This window comes from Leuciscus leuciscus, assembly GCF_965113295.1.
Source record: "Leuciscus leuciscus genome assembly, chromosome: 19".
Classification (NCBI taxonomy): Eukaryota; Metazoa; Chordata; class Actinopteri; order Cypriniformes; family Leuciscidae; genus Leuciscus; species Leuciscus leuciscus.
Window position 1 is genome coordinate 13,298,692 of NC_138743.1, and position 18,706 is coordinate 13,317,397.

Genomic DNA, 18,706 nt, shown 5'->3' on the forward strand with positions numbered 1-18,706 from the left:
GTTTTATTATCAAAGCTCTGTAGGGTATATATCAAAATACAAAATACAATGATGATTGAGAGATGTGTAAATAAACATTCCTCAAAAGCTTGATGTATCATATTTGATGCATTTAAACATGAATTTTCTTAAGAACAATGTATGGATAATATGTGAACCTAAGTTGCTTTAGGACAGTAAGTGTCCATATTGAAATATTATTAACAATATAAAAGTTAATCTTACTTTTACTTTATAAAAATCAGAAAAGGTTTCACAGCAAAAAGTTTATTCAGAATTATACTAAAAAAGACAGAAGGCATGTTAGATTGCATACAAAAGCAAAGCTTTGATCACGTTGATCATTTAAAGGTCTTAGAAATGTGTGTATTAAATATGATACAGTAAGCTTTATAGAGTTAAACAATTTCCTTTGCATTTGTGTCAATTTGCATATTCTAGTCAATTTGATTCATTGTTACAATGTTAAACATGTTTATCTACATGCAGGCTATACCAATTTTATACGTCTCAGTTTACATATGAATCTAAGGTGAAGTTAATATAAATCTCCCTGTTTATGTGATTTATACCCGTACTGTAAATATACTAATCTGGGAGAAGTATTGAATCACTCCTGCATGTGCCATGACCTATTTGCAATAGCATGACTGTGTGTGTATGTGTTTATAAATACAGTCTGATATCCGAACCCACTTTCTCTTTTGGGGTTGAATAGGGGCCAGAGGCCAAAGTGACCTAGTTAGCTGCCTTAAACACACTGAAGAATACAGTAGAGCCAGATGTCACATGCACAATCACATATAACACACAATTATGTGAGCATGTAAGTTTGAGTGTGTATGCTATATGCCTAAAAGCATTAATCTGTGACACACGCTGCAGGGGTTACACAGATTTAAGAAGGCCACTGATTATCAAGGCCACATGAAATCTACAGTATGTGTGCATTTAGATGGATGAGAGTCCTATTGTATACCTGTGTGTGTTTCTCTTTCTGCTGGAGGGAAAAGTTGAGGCTCTGCACTTGCTCTTCCAGCTCAGTTAGTTTTGCAGTAAGGACCTCCCTCTGTGAACTTAGATCGGATGCTTCTTGCTCTCTCCTGCATACAGTTTCATTCAGTTCTGCTATTAACCTAAGTGAAACAAAGAGAGGAAAAGGCATAATAGATTGAGTAACAGATTATCAGAATAATCAACATTATTTAAAACAGTATATTCAGTCATATTCATGGTCAGTGCTGTAATGTTTACCTGTCCTTCTCAGCCATCTCATCAAGCTGTGCCATGGCAGACAAGCTTTCATTTCCCCCCTGCATTTCCATCATCATCCTCCTTTCTAGGGCCAAACAGCGTCGGGTCTCCGAGTCAGCCAGAGAAGCCATTTTTTCTGCTTCACTTCTTGCCAATTGAGCCTCCTGAAAGTAAAAATTGCAGTAAAATTAAAAGCAATGCAATAAAATAAAATAAAACGCAAAAAACTGCAATGCAATAAAATCAAATAATATGGACAGGTTTGGTTCTGCATGCTGAAACACGTTAAGTAAAGGATTTTGTAAAGTATCTTATACAGACTTTGCTTCAAAAACACACACTTACAAAAGTAACCTAAAGCAGCAAAAGTGTTTTAAATACTAAGCACCGTAATGTGGATTTTTTTGTGAGTAGGAATGTAATATGCACCTCCTGCAGAAGCTGGATCTTGGTCTCCAGAATCTCTTGCATGTGTCCGATCTCCTGCTGGCGTTCCTCACAGCGACGCTGCACCTCCACCTCATTCTGATTGGTCAGACTCTCTGCTGTGGTTCTGTGAAGTAACACAATACAAACAAAACAGCTTTAGTGAACAATTCGGAAAGAATGCGTCAAAACAAATCCATAGATACAAATGGGAAAAGGACTCTTTTGATCTGAATGCTGCCTGTGGCATTGTGGATTTGTCTCATAGTTAAATAAGTGTCTAAAACTATGAATTATTTCTGCCATGATCCATAGAAATGTACATGGTACAATGTTCTTAAACAAAACGTGTCATGTAAACAGCGCTGAATATATAATATTTAATCTTAGATTATAATATAATCTTTGAAATTAACAAAGAAAGGAAGTGTTTTCATTGAAATAAAAGTTACTTCATTTATATATGCACAGCACAGTTAAATTGGACTGTGATTGGTTAGTGAACGCACCTAAACATTTTGAGGGAATTCTACTTCCTAGAAAGTAACTTTTCTAATTTCTTTAGGACAATAATTATTCTCATTTATTATCAGTAATTGTTCTGATAATAAATGAGAATATATAAATATATATATATATATATATAAATAAATAAACAAACTATTTTAATTCTAAAACTGTAGATAATTATTATTTATAATTCTAATTCTAAAAATAAATAATACACGTTTTGGGAAAAATTCAGTTAAAAATTAAAAAAACAAATTACTGCTGTGGTCATGTTTGATTTATTTAATCTTTGTCCCTGAGCACATTCATACCTTTCAGACTCAGTGAAAGAGTTTCATTTCATTTTTCAATCCCCAAAGAGTATTAAGGCAAAAGAAGAGAGTCACAAAGGTGACTCGTAACAATCTTTGCTCATGTCTCCTGTGGGATGTTTTTAACTGTTCTTTGTGTGTGTGGAGGGTGTTGCTCTGACATTTTAAGTATTCCGGAGTGTCTGTGAGAGCCTTTCACTCAGCGCAGCGCTCTAGAAGCCTCTCGAGGACTTCATAACAGCTTTTCCAGACCCCGTTGCTCCATTTCAGCGGAGCTGTTTTTGAACGTGATGATGGCTGCGGCACTGACCCCGCTGTAATTGTTTGATCCGGAGCAAACGGCACCTCTGGGTTTTTAACTGTGTCGTGCCAGGACATCCATAACTGCAACGAGCGGTCTGAGCGATCGTCCTGATCAGTCACTACAACATGTTAGCAATCACAGCCTAAAGACATATCATTTAGCTTGGGAGGTGAAATCATTCAGTTCTAATTTTTTTAGTCCTCGGTGAACCGAATGTCAGTTTTGAGGGTCGGAGCGATGGCTTAAGGGAAGCTATGAAGAAAAAAGTGAGGAGAAATGATGAGGGGATTTTTTGCTTGATGGCAAAGACTCAGACTCAGGTCACCGGCAAACACATCATCAGAACCGAACAGAGCGTGTGATGGAAATGACACATAGCAACTGGCCCTTCAACGGAACAATGATGTCACCTGAAGAATAACACAAAGCAAGGGGGTCTCATTTATATGTGATCCCCTAAAGGCCAATGGATCTACTGTAAATTTAAACATTACTGACACACTTCCAAGTTGTAGAAGAAAAAGCAAAGCTTCTGCCATAAAGCACCAAACTTAACCCCACTTACTTGAGGACTAAGTTGCTCATTGTGTGTTTTACTGAGAATGAATTAGCCCCTTGCCACTATAGACAGGTGCATACAGTACAATTCAAACGTTCGGGGTCAGTACGATTTTTTTTTTTAAAGAAATTAAAACTTTCATTCAACTTTCTTTCATTAAATTTATCAAAAGTGACAGTAAAGACTTAAATTGTAAAACAAAAAGTGCAAACAAATGATTATTTTTTACTTTGGTCATCAAAGAATCCTGATGTTTCTACAAAAAAAGCAGCAAATCATCATGAATGATTTCTGAAGAATCATGTGATACTAAAGACTAGAGTAATGAAGCTGAAAATTCAGCTTTGCCGTCAAATAAATAAATGACTGTGGCGAGCAGGACGAGGCCGAGGGCCGTGAGAGAACGGCGCGAGGCCAGTGGCGTGATTGCTGATGAGCGACATCTGCGCGACGCACCGGTCTCGTATCTCTCACGGAGGAGTGGAAGCATAAAAGGAGGAGCGACGATAGTGAAGGACGAGAGGTGTTTGTGTTTCTGTTTTATTATATGTGGCAGCAGTCGTCCGTGAGGGACTTTCGTTTTGTATTTATTTATTTATTTGATTAAAAGTTGTGAAACGTTCGCCGGTTCCCCCCTCCTTCTTCCTATAACAACAAACTTCTACAATTACATTTTAAAACGCAGCCTTGGTGAGACACAAACATTAGAGACACAAACTTTTGAAAGGTAGTGTGTGTATTCAAGTGTCTAAAAAGGGGCTCAAATAGCCTCTCCATCAGCAAAATCAAGTCACAGGGCCATGTGCTGCAGTAGCCTACACAATTTCAAAGGGTATCATGACACTCTGTCTTAGATAGGCTTTGGCCTTTTGCATTTGACAGTATAGCAAGATAAGTCGCACATGCCTATGAGAAGCAGCTATTCTGATAGTAGTTGGAAGCAGCCCAGCATTATGAGTGAGAGAGAGGATCACCAGACTGAAGAAAAGACAGATTCATAAAAACACAGATTTCTGTCTCAGCTGCTTTCCTTATTATGCTTGGCTTCACTACCTGCTCTCTTAATAAAGACTTCATTTTATAAAAGCAGTTATGATGACACTTAGCTAAACATTGTCATTTTATATTTTTTTATCATAGCTGTTTAGCTTAATAACTAAAAGGTTACATTCACACGGTCAGTGTTTGTATCATTACCTAATCGATTATTCTGTTCGTTTAAGCTCTCAAAGTGCAGGTATGAGAGGTATGAAAATGCATGGGAGTCGGTTAATTTATACTTTAATTTATAACTGAACTGTGCAAATATAACTGGATTTAGAACTCATGACTGACAACCATAGTCTGCTGTGTGAATGTAGACTAACTGTAATTTGTGAACAGCAAATATATAAGGAATATATTTGTGTTGTTTGATACTTACAGGGCCTTGTCAAGCTGTTCCTGTCTTTCCTGGAGATCTTGTTTCAAACTTTCCACCTCAACCTTCAGCTCAATGTTCTGAAAAACAAAGGGATTCTTTGAAAAAGTCATTGGAATCACATTTTGCAAGTCTCACAGTTTGCATGCTGTTCTACCACATTGCATTCCTGTCTTTATTCCTGTTCAATGATTATTAACTCTAATAAACCGTCCATTAGAAATTCATGCTTCCAACACTATTTACTTCTACCAACATTTTTGTCTGAAAAAATGTATCTGCATTATGCTAAATAAAAAATACCCCCCAAAAAAAAGTTTTTATGTTAAATATTTCATGGATCTTCTCTGCTGAGTCTGCAGAGCCTGCGTGAGCTCTCTGCACGTGCAGCTGCAGTCTCACCCTAAAATAGAACAAGAGACGCCAACCACCTGCTCTTTCACTCTCTCTGACAAGCACTCAAACCTGACCCCTTTACTTTCCTCTTCCCACAATGCACCAGGCCACAGCAACAGAGACTTTTATAACTCTCACCACCAGATACTCAGTGTAGCTGGCAAGAGATCAGTCCCTGCTAGTAACTTGTGTGTGCATCGATATGTTTTTGAAATGATACATACACATCCCATTGTAACCCTCAGAGAGCTTTGCCATTTAAATGGTGTTTGATGAATAAAAAAAGCACTCAGGAGCGGCTGTCATATATCGGTCGTTCTTAATGATTTGTGCTGCCTATATGGGTCAGTGGGACTAATATTTGTTTTATCAGGTTCATTTGAAAAGGTCAGACACAGAAATAGCCTGGTTTTGGCACTAATACAGCATCTTTGGGCTTTACACACACACACACACACACACACACACACACACACACACACACACACACTTCAGTTGTGAGTATCAGTTACCAGAAAAGCTAAGCAAAGCTATTTTAAGTCCAATTGTGCATGAATGCATGTTTATCTAATAAATCCAAATGAATCAAATTGTTCCAATCAAGATTGTTAAGCCATGTATACCGTAATGGTGTGGTTTTCATAACAATATTAATGCTCTACATAAATATTATAGCCAGCACCTTAGGAATAATGGGCCTCCATATGTGACCTGACATGTGATGCATAAACATACAGTGGGGTCCAAAAGTCTGAGATTTGTTTTTTTGTGTTACAAATTACCAGCATAAAAATTTGAGGGAAGTTTTGGTTTATTAATCGCACATTTTCAATGTGATCTCAGACTTTTGGACCTGTATTTCACTCTATATGCAACAAAAGTATGTTTAAACATAGTGATGCATAGTGATACACTCTTCTTTTACTGTGTTCCAGACTGGTATAGTAGTACATGGACAACAGCTGCTAGAAAGTGTCACCTTTACTTCCCCCTAGAAACCAAACCTAACCAGTGTCAGTCAGTCAACTCTACCCATGATCCAGTTTTTCCCGTGCCGATAGCCAGTTTGTGACAGGTGCAGGAGACTGCTGGTCCATTTTAATGCAGTTTATTTAAATAGAGCCACATATCCAGGCTGCAGTTGTTGTCCACTGTTTGACTTAATAGATAGTTGGGTGTCTGCAGCTCTATGGGCTATTTTAGGTCTTTGCATTTGTCAAGCCAGCAAAACAAATGCTATAGCACTAGAATTTACTTATGTAAAAGCTTACTGTCACCTCCAACAGATTCAGTGACAGTTATCATGTGTGTTTCAAATGTATCACTTTTTTTCTATTTATTAAATGCAATATTTGTTGGCCAGAGCAATGGTTTGATATTTTGTTGTTACAGTTTTTGGTGTTTCATGAATTGTTTTGCATTTCATAATTGCTTGATTGCACAATTGCTGTTAAATTGTGATGAAAATACTATTATAAAAATGTTTAACGGCAGGACAACTTCCCATAACATTGTTGTCACAAAATATCAACATGTGTTTAATGAACTGAAGTAAAATCTGTGACTTGCCCCTGTCTTTTCTTATTATGCTAAAAAATGCATTTTCTGGCAATAGACAGGCAAATGATGGACCTTTGTGGCTAATAATTGGTTAATATTTTTTTGTCAAATTTAATTGGTTACTTTAACACATTAAGTGTAGCCCAGTGAAACTCACCCTGCGATGGACATCCTCACTGCTACTGTCCTCAAATTTCTGCTGGAAACGCTCCTCCAGGAAGTAGATGCGAAGCTTCAGGCTGAAGTTCTCCTTCTTCAGGTCATTGAGGTGCTGTGAAATAGTACGGTAGCCGTTAAACATGATCGCTTCCTTCACGTAGGGGTTCTCAGACCCCTCATACCTGTGCCATACTGCCTAAATCACACGCTAACGTTAAATGCGAGTGAAGATATCTAAAACAAGCCAACTTAGATGTAGTAGGTTTTCTAAAACTAGGACAACAACATCAACATGAACTGTAAGTGACACACTGAGGGTCCTCCTTCTCAAAAGGGGTCTAAACCCCCTCCCCCTCCACCATGTGTGGTGTATGCAAAGAAGGAGGGGTGATTATGAGGATCTTTTTTTACTTCAACAGCCACCAAAAGGAATTAACTTTAAGGATCATGGGCATGAGTGATGTGTTCACTGATCCCGACAATGAAATAGAACAGACAGAGAGAGAGAGAGAGGAGGCTTACGTGCTAAAAATCACAGACTGCTCTTCCAAAAGTGGACGATTCAACTAGATTCAACTGGATTTACTACTACTAAACCTGTTCCTCAAGTCTCACTCATAAAAATGTACTGTGAGACTGTGTGCATGGTGTCAGTCTGACTCAGGTCGACTATATCTATAACTAGAATAGGTTTTCATGCTTGACTTTTTAAAAAACACACTTTTCCCCCACATATTTTACTTTGTTGCAGCACCTCTCTTCCCAGTCTGTCATTAACATTCTCTTTAGTTTCTGTGAAAAGCCCCTTCTTCCGAAAAGCACAATGTGATCTGATTGGTCAGCTGTGTTTTGATAAGTCAACGGCCTTGAACGCGTTTCAGAAATGTCATTCCCCTTACCATAACCGTGATTTTCAACAGACTACTAAGGCAACTCAACCAGGCCTCTGCTCTGCCGTTTTTTGCCTTGATATTATGACGTTTACGTTCCCAGAGGAAAACTCAAGACTACTACAGAGGTGTTTCAGTGAGTTCAGAAACAGTGCTTACTGATAAAATATTCTACTATAATAACATATTAAAAAAACATACCAATAATAATAATAGGACCCCTTTAACACACCAAAAAAAATTTCCTGGAGTATGATGTCAGTTAAAAAGCCAAGCAATTTATTACCAATTAATACAATATTATCTTTGGTTTGAAATATTTTGATTAGAGTGAGGAAAAAATGAAGAAACATCTGGAATGTTTCCAGATAGTTTTGATATTATCGAAGCTCCACATTGGTGAGTAATAGAGTATTTAAAAATTACCAATATAATTACCACTATTCAGTTAAAGTAATATTTTGATACAACATTTTCTTCCAGATCATTTAAAAGATTTTGACAAAAGAAAACTAATTAATATGATTTGCACTATTTCTTTCAAAAACATGAAAAGATCTTACAGACCCCAAACTTGAGATTAATCATTTATCCTATATACATGTATTTGTAATGACCCACTTAAAGATTTATTTATGTAAATATGCCCTTTAATGTATGCGTATTTGTCACAGAGTTTAACCATTGGAGGGCAGTATGGCTCTAAACTCTGCAGAAAGTGAACTTTAGTAAGACTCAGGGTTATTTTCAGGAGGTATCCTGGAACAGCTGTCACTAAGGAATTCTGGACTGGATCCGTCCTTCATACTAGCGACAGCCTCCTCTAACCACAACTAACATATACATCAACACGCCAAACACTTATGTGGAGACAGATTCACCATTTCCCAATAAAATCACTTCACAAAGGCTTACACACACACCTAAAAATAGCATAAAAATGCTATTAATATCACTGGTGGGAGCTTCTACTTTCTGTTGCTAGGATTCATGCTAACACTTTAGTTTAGGGTCCAATTCTTACTATTAACTAGTTGCTTATTAGCATGCATATTACTAGGATATTGGCTGTTTCTTATTCGACATCCCCTAATCCTACCCAATACCTAAACTTAACAACTACCTTACTAACTATTAATAAGCAGTAATTAGGAGTTTATTGAGGCAAAAGTCGTAGTTAATAATTAGTTAAAAGTGAGAATTGGACCCTAATCTAAAGTGTGACCGGGTTCACAATTCAAGCTTCAAAAAAGTTTTTGTTAGATGAAAAAATATTGCACAAAATAATGCTAATCAATAGATGGCTTAAGTAATGAAATTGAACATGATTGATTTCGCTGCAAAGAGAAATTCCATATGCACAAAAAGCTCGGCGGACTAAACTTCAAAGTCTAGGACAACTGGGAATGACAACTGGAGACCCCTAAAAACTCATTAGGGGCTCATATACTGTAGAAACGTCGCTTCGGGCACTTTAAATTTAAGCAAAACCCTATTTATTTCAATCTGGAATCAGTCTTGCCATCAAATGCATGAGACTTTGTTAAAGGCAGTGAGACTGGATAACATAAGTGCAATACTGTTCTTTCATGGTTATTTCCCTATAGCGCTGTCTGTCTGTGCCCGATCACGAGAGTGATTGCGTTGCTCAGTCTGTCAGCGAGGGAACTTGAGTTCTACAGGTCTACAGGAGGTTTTCCATTGTGGGAAGAAAATGGGAGGTTTGACATGTTTGTAAAGAGACACATCGGCGTCTGGACTCTGTCTTTCTGTCGCTGTCTGACGGGGCAGAGGTCTGAAACAAGGAGGCCAAAGACAGTGAGCTTCTGTGTGCCGTACGTACTGAGGTATATATGCATGCATGCAGTCTATATTCACTGTCAGAGCTGACTGACTGACTCTTATTGAGTGCTTGAGCTTTGATATTATGAGCCAGCTAATGGGAACTGGCTTTGAAACAGTCGTTTAAAGGATTACACATGCCGAAAAAATGCAAATGAAGGGATTTGTCTGCCATAAAAGTAATGCCAGATGACAAACTGTACAAGTGATATGGACTTTTGGTTAGAAATTAGGAATGAAAGCATATATCAATCATTACTAGGAGTCATTAATCATAATAATAACTACGTATAAAGACAATGAGCAACAAACACAGAAACTCAGTCAGCAGGTCCTATAATATTAGTGTGATATTATCCAGACACAGAGTACATTTAAATCCAAGCCTTATTAATCAAATTCATCTTACTATGATTACAATCTCTTAAAAATACAACAGCATAGCTATAAAATGCAGAGTTTGCAATGAAGCACATCTAATTACTGAAGCCAGGGTTGCTCTTGTTTCTGTGCAGGAATGTATTCATGATCAGCTCTGTGTCTCCCTCATTTGCATTTACTGTAGACGGTTAATGTTGCCATGGCGCCCTGTGTCAGAGATACTAGCTTCCTGAGTCCCAACTGCTGCTTCACCTCTCACGTCTTATCAGTATGCAGCAGTTTTTGTGGAATACTCACTAACAAATATATTATGAATGTAACGTAATGCAAGTTGACGACAAATGGTGCCAAAAGACACAAACATACACAGCAAATATATTCACACATCTCTCATTTTCTTTTTGTACTGTATATGTCCTAAAACATATGTTTTCACAAAAAATATTAAGCAGCAACTATTTTCAACATTGATAAAAATATTTTTTATTATGAAATCAGCATATTAGAATGATCATGTGACACTAAAGACTGAGTAATGATGCTGAAAATTCTGCTTTGCATCACAGGAATAAATTACAATTAAATGACATTACATATTAAAATAGAAAAGTTTTTTATATTATGAATTTTGCACAATATTACTGTTGTACTTTATTGCGGATTAAATAAATGCAGTTTTGGTGAGAGGCTTCTGTCAACACTAAAATAAACACCAAAGATTTTAATCTACAATGATTTTAGGCAAAATTATAGTGTTCAGTATGAAAATGGATATTGATTTTGAGATTAGATTTATCAGTGTTGTTAAATTTAGTTTTTTTGTGGCAAAAAAAAGTGTTGGCAAATGTAATCTAAAAGTAAAAATAAGGAAAACGAGTACGCACAATTCTATACACTCCAATTCTCTGAGCTTCGAATGAGCAACTGCTGAGAAATAACCTTTTTCTCTGGAACAATATGGCATGTACAAGTGCACACAAAAACAAAGCATAAAATGCACCAAACTAAATTTGACATCCTTCATGTGGTGAAATATTTCAGTTATTAAATAATAAATGAGACTGAGGCAGCAAGTACCCATTGGCAAATGTAGTCTTGAAGCTCAATGGGGAAATGCCTTTAGATAATGCTATAAAAACATATTAAACAGCCTGATGTGCTATAAACATGCTGAAGGCCTGCAACGTCTCTCATCTGATACAAATTAAATCCAGAACAAATTATTTTAACTACAATTTTACAGTCCAATAAAGACGTCAATTATTTTGGACCATTTCTATGTTTATTTGAATCTTGTAATTCTGATGACCGAAGCACATGGCTGATGTGTTTGTGTGAAACTCAGTCTGACAGGCTAAGCTTGAGAGGGTTGAGAGCTCAAAGACTGCGCTCTATTTAACACAGACATAAATCAAGCAGAAAATCAACAGTCACGGCCACTCCGCTGTACACAACCGTTGTATCGTCTTAAGTAATGATCGCACTGAGTCACCTTACATCTCTGACTGATGCATTCAGCAACAGTTTGTTGTGGCATTTTCATGTATTTTCAGCCTTCTTGCAGAGACCCAGATTCCTGAGCCAATTTCACAGACATCCTTCTTGTTGCCATGGAGACAGAAAAGATAGATGGAAGGGAGGCGGATGGGAACCTCTCTTTGAGCTTGATTCAAGCTATTGTTTCATGAACCTAAATCTAAAACAATTCCTCTCGATTACAGATTCATAAATAAAAATTTCGATCCTTCACCCAAAAATGAAAATTCTGTCATCATTTCCCTTACTTTCTTCTGTGGAAATGTTTTGAATAAACAATGAAAGTCAGTGGGGTCAAATCAGGGTTATTGTAGTTAAACAAAACAAAATATATATTTTTTTTTTTAAGTTTAAATTTTTTTAAATGAAAATGGAAAATATAAAAACACTGGGTCCAATTTGTTATTCATTGTATGGACAAAAATGTCAGTCTTTTCTTATATAAAGCTATTATATGGCTTCAGAAGACATTAAATATTGCACAAGTCATCACTTTTATGGTGCTTATTTTGTGTTTAATGGGTTTGAAATTACATGAGGATGATTAAACGACGACAGAATTTAAAATTTTTTGGTGAACTCTTTCAAACGCTTTTCCAATTCCCCCTATGCAACTTCTCTTTTTTCCAGTCACAATCTCCCCCTCGTCCTCTCTCACTGCCTGGTAAATCATTTCCAGATGCGATGGCACGGATGGTGCTCGTGGTGCGTGTACATTGGAGCCTCTGCCTGTTTGCCAGCATCACACTGAGGCGAGGGGAGAGCTTTTCCACAGACTATGCCAGCCCCACTGAGCCTAACACGCAAGCACAAGCACTCGCAGACAAACACGAAAGCCATACGCCAGACACACATAATAACACACACCTTAAACAGTAAAGAAAGCAGGTTCTGTATCTGAACCACTACCCCTCGCCCTCCACAGTGGTGACTACATATTGTGAAAAAGTCAAGGGCCCTCGTATTGGCTTTAACAGTTCATTGGCAGAACGTTTATGAGGTAAAGTCTAAAGACCCTGGTGGCTTGTGCTCACAAAGGTTGCATGCATTTGATCAAAAATACAGTAAAATGGTAATATTGTGAATTTTTTATTTTATTTTTTATTTCAAAATGTAATTTATTCTTGTAATAGCAAAGCTGAATTTTAAGCATCATTACTCCAGTCTTCAGTGTCACATGATTCTTTAGAAATTATTTCAATATGCCGATTTATTGCTCAAGAAACATGTCTTATTATTATGAACATTGAAAACAGGGCTGCTTCATATTTTAATGAAAACCATGATACTTTATTCAGGATTTTTTGATGAATAGAAAGATTAAAAGATCAGCAATTTTTTATAGAAATCTTCTGTAACCTTATAAATGCCTTCACTGTCACTTTTGATTAATTTAATGCATCCTTGCTGAATAAAAGTATGAACTTTTTAAACTTTTGTTCAAACTTTTGAATGGTAGTGTATACGTATATTGCATAAAACCAACACTGCAACAGCTCAGTTAGTTTTCAGCTGGATTCTTTGCAGTAACTTCAAGAAGGAAATGAAGAGAGAACATCACATCTTGGTGCCATTTACACATCCAAGCCATACATTTTAACAGTGAGATTACTTTTCAGCTTGACACTGAATACCAGACCAGAGCCTTCTTGGCCAAAGATCTGATGCTGCTGTCGGAGTTCCCCGGCCCTTGCAGGGTTGTGATATTTTACCCAGGCAAATGTGGACGTCCCTGGGCATGGAGTGTGACGGATGGCTCTCGTCGTTGAGCTCGCATCCACTCAGCAGAACGATACTCCCGCTGAGACTCTGGGCTTCGGTTCAGGCTTCAGCACAACAACGGCTGCAAAATGATCAAACTACACGAGATGACTTATTCCCATCTCCCATTTTGTCTGTTAATTTGTTTACTTACATCTTTCTTCTTTTCGCTAAATTCCAATTAATGCTAAGCCTCTTCGCTATGACTCAGGAAATACATCATACATCTCTTCGATTGCAGCGCACGTCACTCTCTGATAGCAACCGATTCATTATTTCCACATCTGTTTTCGGTAATGAGAGGAAGGACAGTAATCCGAGTTTTAAAGAAAGGTTTAGCTCCACAGTCAACAACGTAAAGCCATTAGAGAAAACAGGGATCACTTCATCATGCAGGACATCTTAACATTCAGCCCTCATGTTCATGTTTAATGTCTGAGAAACACCAAGGCACTTTTGCTTGAAACATACTCAACATTGGGTTAGTGCTTCATAACCTTTCCTAATCTTATGATAACTGATTATATTTTTTTACTTTAAAACATACTTTAAAATTAGGCCTACTATGGCGTTCTATGCCACATTGGTCATATCTCTCCATTCCTACCAGAGCAAACGTATACGAGAGAAAGAGAGAGCAAATGAGAGGGAAAACATGAAAAGTTGTGCCAAGGTGTTACTGCACTGGCAGAAGATCTAAAGCCTGGCGTCTCTCGCTCTAATTGCTCCCTCTTTCCATCTCTTGTGTCATCTTTGTAAACACATTCAGAGGTGTGAGTTCTAAGTTTCTGCCAGGAGAGGAAATTACCTCAACAATATCCCTAGTGGAAATACAGGAATGGAAAAAAGCTCTGGGTGCTGGTAAATTTTTAGAAGGTGCATTTGACCTGGCAGGTGCAGTTGAATCAGTAAAGGTCAGATATTAAAAGCATTTTAAATATGAAAACATTGAACCCTAAAGAAAATGGTAAAGCTTTTCAAATTCATGTAATTTAATCTTTAAAAAAAAAAATAATAATACTCTTTTTCATTATTCTTTATTATTTTTTCCCTCTTTATTTTGTTACTTTATGTTTTTTGATTGGTCTTTCTACAATTAGAGTTATTGTGGGTTTTTTGTTATTTTATTTTATTTTCTCTAGACTGTACAATATAAACTAACATTCAAAAGTTTGGGGTCAATATATATATATTTAAATAAATATTTTTATTTAGCAAGGAAAGATTAAATTGATCAAAAGTGAAGAAAACAAACAAAAGTCCGTTTTTTTTTCTTTTTTTCCTGAAAAAAAGTCAGTTCAACCGTTTTCAACATTGATAATATTGATTCTTGAGCACCAAATCAGCATATTAAAATGATTTCTGCAGGATCATGTGACACTAAAGACTGGCTGCTGAAAATTTAGCTGTGCCATCACAGGAATAAATTACTTTTTAAAATGTATTAATATAGAAAAAAAGTTATTTTAAATTGTAATAATATTTCACAATGCCACTATTTTCACATGCAATTTTTAATTAAATAAATGAAGCCTTGGTGAGCATTAGACTTCTTTCAAAAACAATAAAAAAAAAAACTTCGTTTATTTCCTTCCTAGGTTTTAATATTTTATATTATTGAAAAAAAAAAATGTAACTAATACATTTCAGCATCACTGATGTCGAATCTGGCTAAACATGTCTTGATGCACCATAAGAACTGAATGTAAGCAATGAAAAACAAATTGCACTGCGCGTTTCTACACAAAGCTGTTCTACTGAGAGCTTCACGTCACTGAATGGATTTGCTATATCAACACGATTTTGCCATTTCTAACAGAATGTTAAATGAGCAATCAGCTTCTTATGTCTAACAGAAGTATCTGATCTCAAATGAGAAATCACTTAGTGAAAGAATAATCACTTATGTTTATGTACACATAAAAGTCACTGTAAAACAAATCAAGTCACTGTGATCATACTGGCCTTCCTAAATGAAGTACAACAAAAAGCGACTGAGATTGACTACTGTGTCACAAGCTGTCCAGCAAGGCTTTTTCCCAGAGCAAACCATAAACACAGCGGACGAGACCTCCTCTGCGTGAGCATTTCATGTTACATGCTGAATTCTGTTTGGAAGAAGCAAAATAAAACACTGGTTTTTCAGTCATACTTCAAAGACTAAATCTGCCTTTAATTCAGTGTGTTTATGGTGAGACTGAATTATGAGATCAATTTCAACCAGCTCTGAAACCCACTGCCAATTGTCATGGACTTTTGCATTGGATGCTATTGTCCATGTGTGACGTGCAACAGAATTTCCCCTCGAACTCTCTTTGTCTATTTCTGCTTAACATGTTTGGGGAAAGTTGCTTCGAATTAAACAGAGCTCAGAAACAAAGAGAGCAGTCATTCTTTAAAACCAGAGCACAGAAGAAGAAAAAAAGTCCAACCAAGCCAACAACCAGACCTCCACAGGTCACTGCAGTCCTCCAGCATCTATCCGTGTGGATTCACTGACTGAAAAGAGAAATCACAGGCCTTTGAAATAATAGACAACACGGATATCTGCGGTTTGAACAAATATGTCCTTTATAGCTGTCAATAAATCGAATTAGATTAAATTAGGAGATTAGAATCAAAGTTTAACTGAAAGCAGCCACACGGTGCTTACGATTTCATTTAACTCCTAGACATCCCGCTAATTACAAATGGAGTATAAGCATTCATTCAAGACACTGACAAAAACATGGGTTTGTGTTTGTACCAGTATGCTGCTGTCCATATGGGTGAATGGCAATATACAATCACAGACCTAGGGCACTTTAAGTTAATGTACTACTACCTACTATTTCTTGACCACAACGGATTTATAAAGAACAGGCTGCTGTGGAAAGACCTCAGGGGTGCTCGACATGCTCGTTGTATACGTGTACACAAATACAAGAGAGAAACTGAAAAATACATAATATGCACACAGGATAATGGTGCCTGACATATGCCAATTATACTTGCCATTTATCATTATATATAATTACAGAGTGAGGTTTGAGAGCACTACTGTCAAACACTGAGAACTCAAATGAACAACAGACCATCTGAATCTTCCGTGGCTTCCCTTTTTCAGTCTTATATAAGAATCTGTGGTCAACAACACATTCAGCCAAGAGCTTCTGGCTTTTGCCACACAAGTATGAGGCTTTTTTCAACCTGGGTTGTGCGATGCAATACTGTATAGCCTATTGCTATGATAGTACATGGAGAAAATCTCTCACACTGCCTCCATGTTTATAAGAGGTTTTAAACATCTAAACTTTCATGGTCGGTAGCCAATACCCAAAAACGGTGCTGTGCAAATATACATGGATGTAACTTGTGATTATCAGGAAATAATAATAATTAGGAAAAATAAAACACTATATTAGATAGTATCTAATTGGTAGTTTAAACCATAAGTAATTCTTTCCTTCTTTCAGAAATAAAAAAAAATCTTAATCTGATTTATTCTGTCTCAGTTGTGTGCTTCATTTAGGAGATGTGGAAAAATAGTCTGAAATCCAATTAGAGTAAGTCGACCCCTGGCATTTCCTTACCAGCTAAATGTTTGATTATGGCCTTAAAAAATCAACAAGAATAATACAAACACACGGGCGCAAGAGCCTCAACGCAGCTCCATGACTCTTGAGTCTTGCTCTTCTTAATTTTACCTTCCTGACAAATTAAATAAACGTTCATCTGGTTCCTATTAGTGGCGCATTACCGATAATTGGAGAGGTATTTACAAACACCGCTATTCCTTCCTCCCAGGCCTATAGTGGCTCACCGTTTCTACAGAACCAGCCAGAACACATAACGGCCCAGTACTTCTACCGCACAGTATCATCCCCTGAGCTCTGAGTGCTTTAACAAGGGTTTGATGGTTCAATTCTTGTATTTCATAGGCAGTTCGAATATTTTCACAGGGGGTATGAGGCACTCGAGTTAGCTCATTAAAGCAGACGTTAGGTATATTTTCAAAAATCGGATTACGGCCTCGCCTGAGAACATGCAGGCCTGTGCGTTTGATGTCAAAACTGGACTGGGATCTCAAAATATGATCTCACGGCCTTTAAGTTTCCCCCAGGAAAGAGTGCCCCCGGTGAAATTAGTATTATTACCATTCCAAACTACCACGCCAGAGAACGCAAGCACGGCGCAGACAGAGAAACTAAAGAACATTTGAGTACTGGCAAGATGTCAGAAAATGGAACTGCATAAACTGCAAAACCTGAGTGGGCCAAGGAAACAGAAGATGGAATGAAGGGGAAAACCACCAAACACTGGAACAAAACAGAGCTGTTTGATAAACCCAACAGCAAAACATCTGGAGAAGAAACGGATTAAACATTAAGATAAAAAAAAAGAGCCCAATTCTGCTCCACCCAAATCAGCTAGATATTCTCTATGTATACTTCTATATATTAACATTAATTAATATATAACTATAATATAATAAATATATATACAAATATTTTAATATTATTAAAGATTGATTACAGAATAATTGGCTCAAAAAATAATGCATTACACATTTTCTGTAGTAGTGAACAAAGCAATCATTAAAAAAAAAAAATCCCTGAGAATTAATACATGACAATAGACTGTCCACTAGAGCTGCACGATTCTGGATAAATTGGGAATCACGACTTTATTGTTTAATATAAGGATCACAACTCTCCCATAATTCTGAACAGACAACTAAACAAAATAGCAAGTAATTTACTAGAGGTTTTGACAAAATGTGAATTGCTACAGTCTATATATATATATATATATAAATTAATTAATTAATTTAAATTATTTATTTCTAAATATCGGTTTGAATTAATGATTCAATGACTCACTCAAAATGACTCATTTCTGGATGAATCAGTGTTTCTGAATGACTCTCTTGAATGATTACAGATAGCCTACATGACAGATACATTTTATTAACAGTCACTTGACAAAAACTATTGGTGTAACGATGCAATTGATGTACAATCTTTATTTGAAGCATCAAGTTACTTTGAAAAGGCGATTGTTGAATTGTCATTTAGGAATAAAATCACGTGAGAGTTTGAATCGAGATCGTAATCTTTTCAGTTCAGCTCTGTCCACATAATTCTTATTTTCCTTGTGATTGTTGTAAACTGGATACATATAGTAAGACAGAAGTTAAATTAAAAACAAATGCACATGCTTTTCTTCGCTTCAAAGCCCTTTTGCTTTGTGGAAGAGAGAGTCAGTGGGTCAGAGCAAAGTTCTGTGTCACAGCCCTGGTCTAAAGCACTCGCTATTTACACAGTGACTCACTACATTGATATATGAGTGCTGGCATACACAAAAAACAGGTTACATTTAATTAAGAACAGTTTGCTTCATGATTTAAGCGCCTTT

General features: G+C 36.7%; 1 protein-coding gene across 2 annotated transcripts in view; it reads right to left on the reverse strand.

Moving 5' to 3' along the window:
* Nucleotides 1-18,706, reverse strand: part of pde4dip (phosphodiesterase 4D interacting protein) — a 66,415-nt gene that overhangs the window by 33,265 nt on the left and 14,444 nt on the right. For both annotated transcript variants that reach the window (XM_082148683.1, XM_082148684.1), the window contains exons 4-8: nucleotides 6,898-7,011; nucleotides 4,788-4,864; nucleotides 1,684-1,807; nucleotides 1,255-1,418; nucleotides 980-1,136 (exon numbers count right to left, since the gene is read on the reverse strand). In XM_082148683.1, coding sequence (XP_082004809.1) covers nucleotides 980-1,136; nucleotides 1,255-1,418; nucleotides 1,684-1,807; nucleotides 4,788-4,864; nucleotides 6,898-7,011 — 636 coding nt within the window. The remainder of the gene's footprint in view (nucleotides 1-979; nucleotides 1,137-1,254; nucleotides 1,419-1,683; nucleotides 1,808-4,787; nucleotides 4,865-6,897; nucleotides 7,012-18,706) is intronic.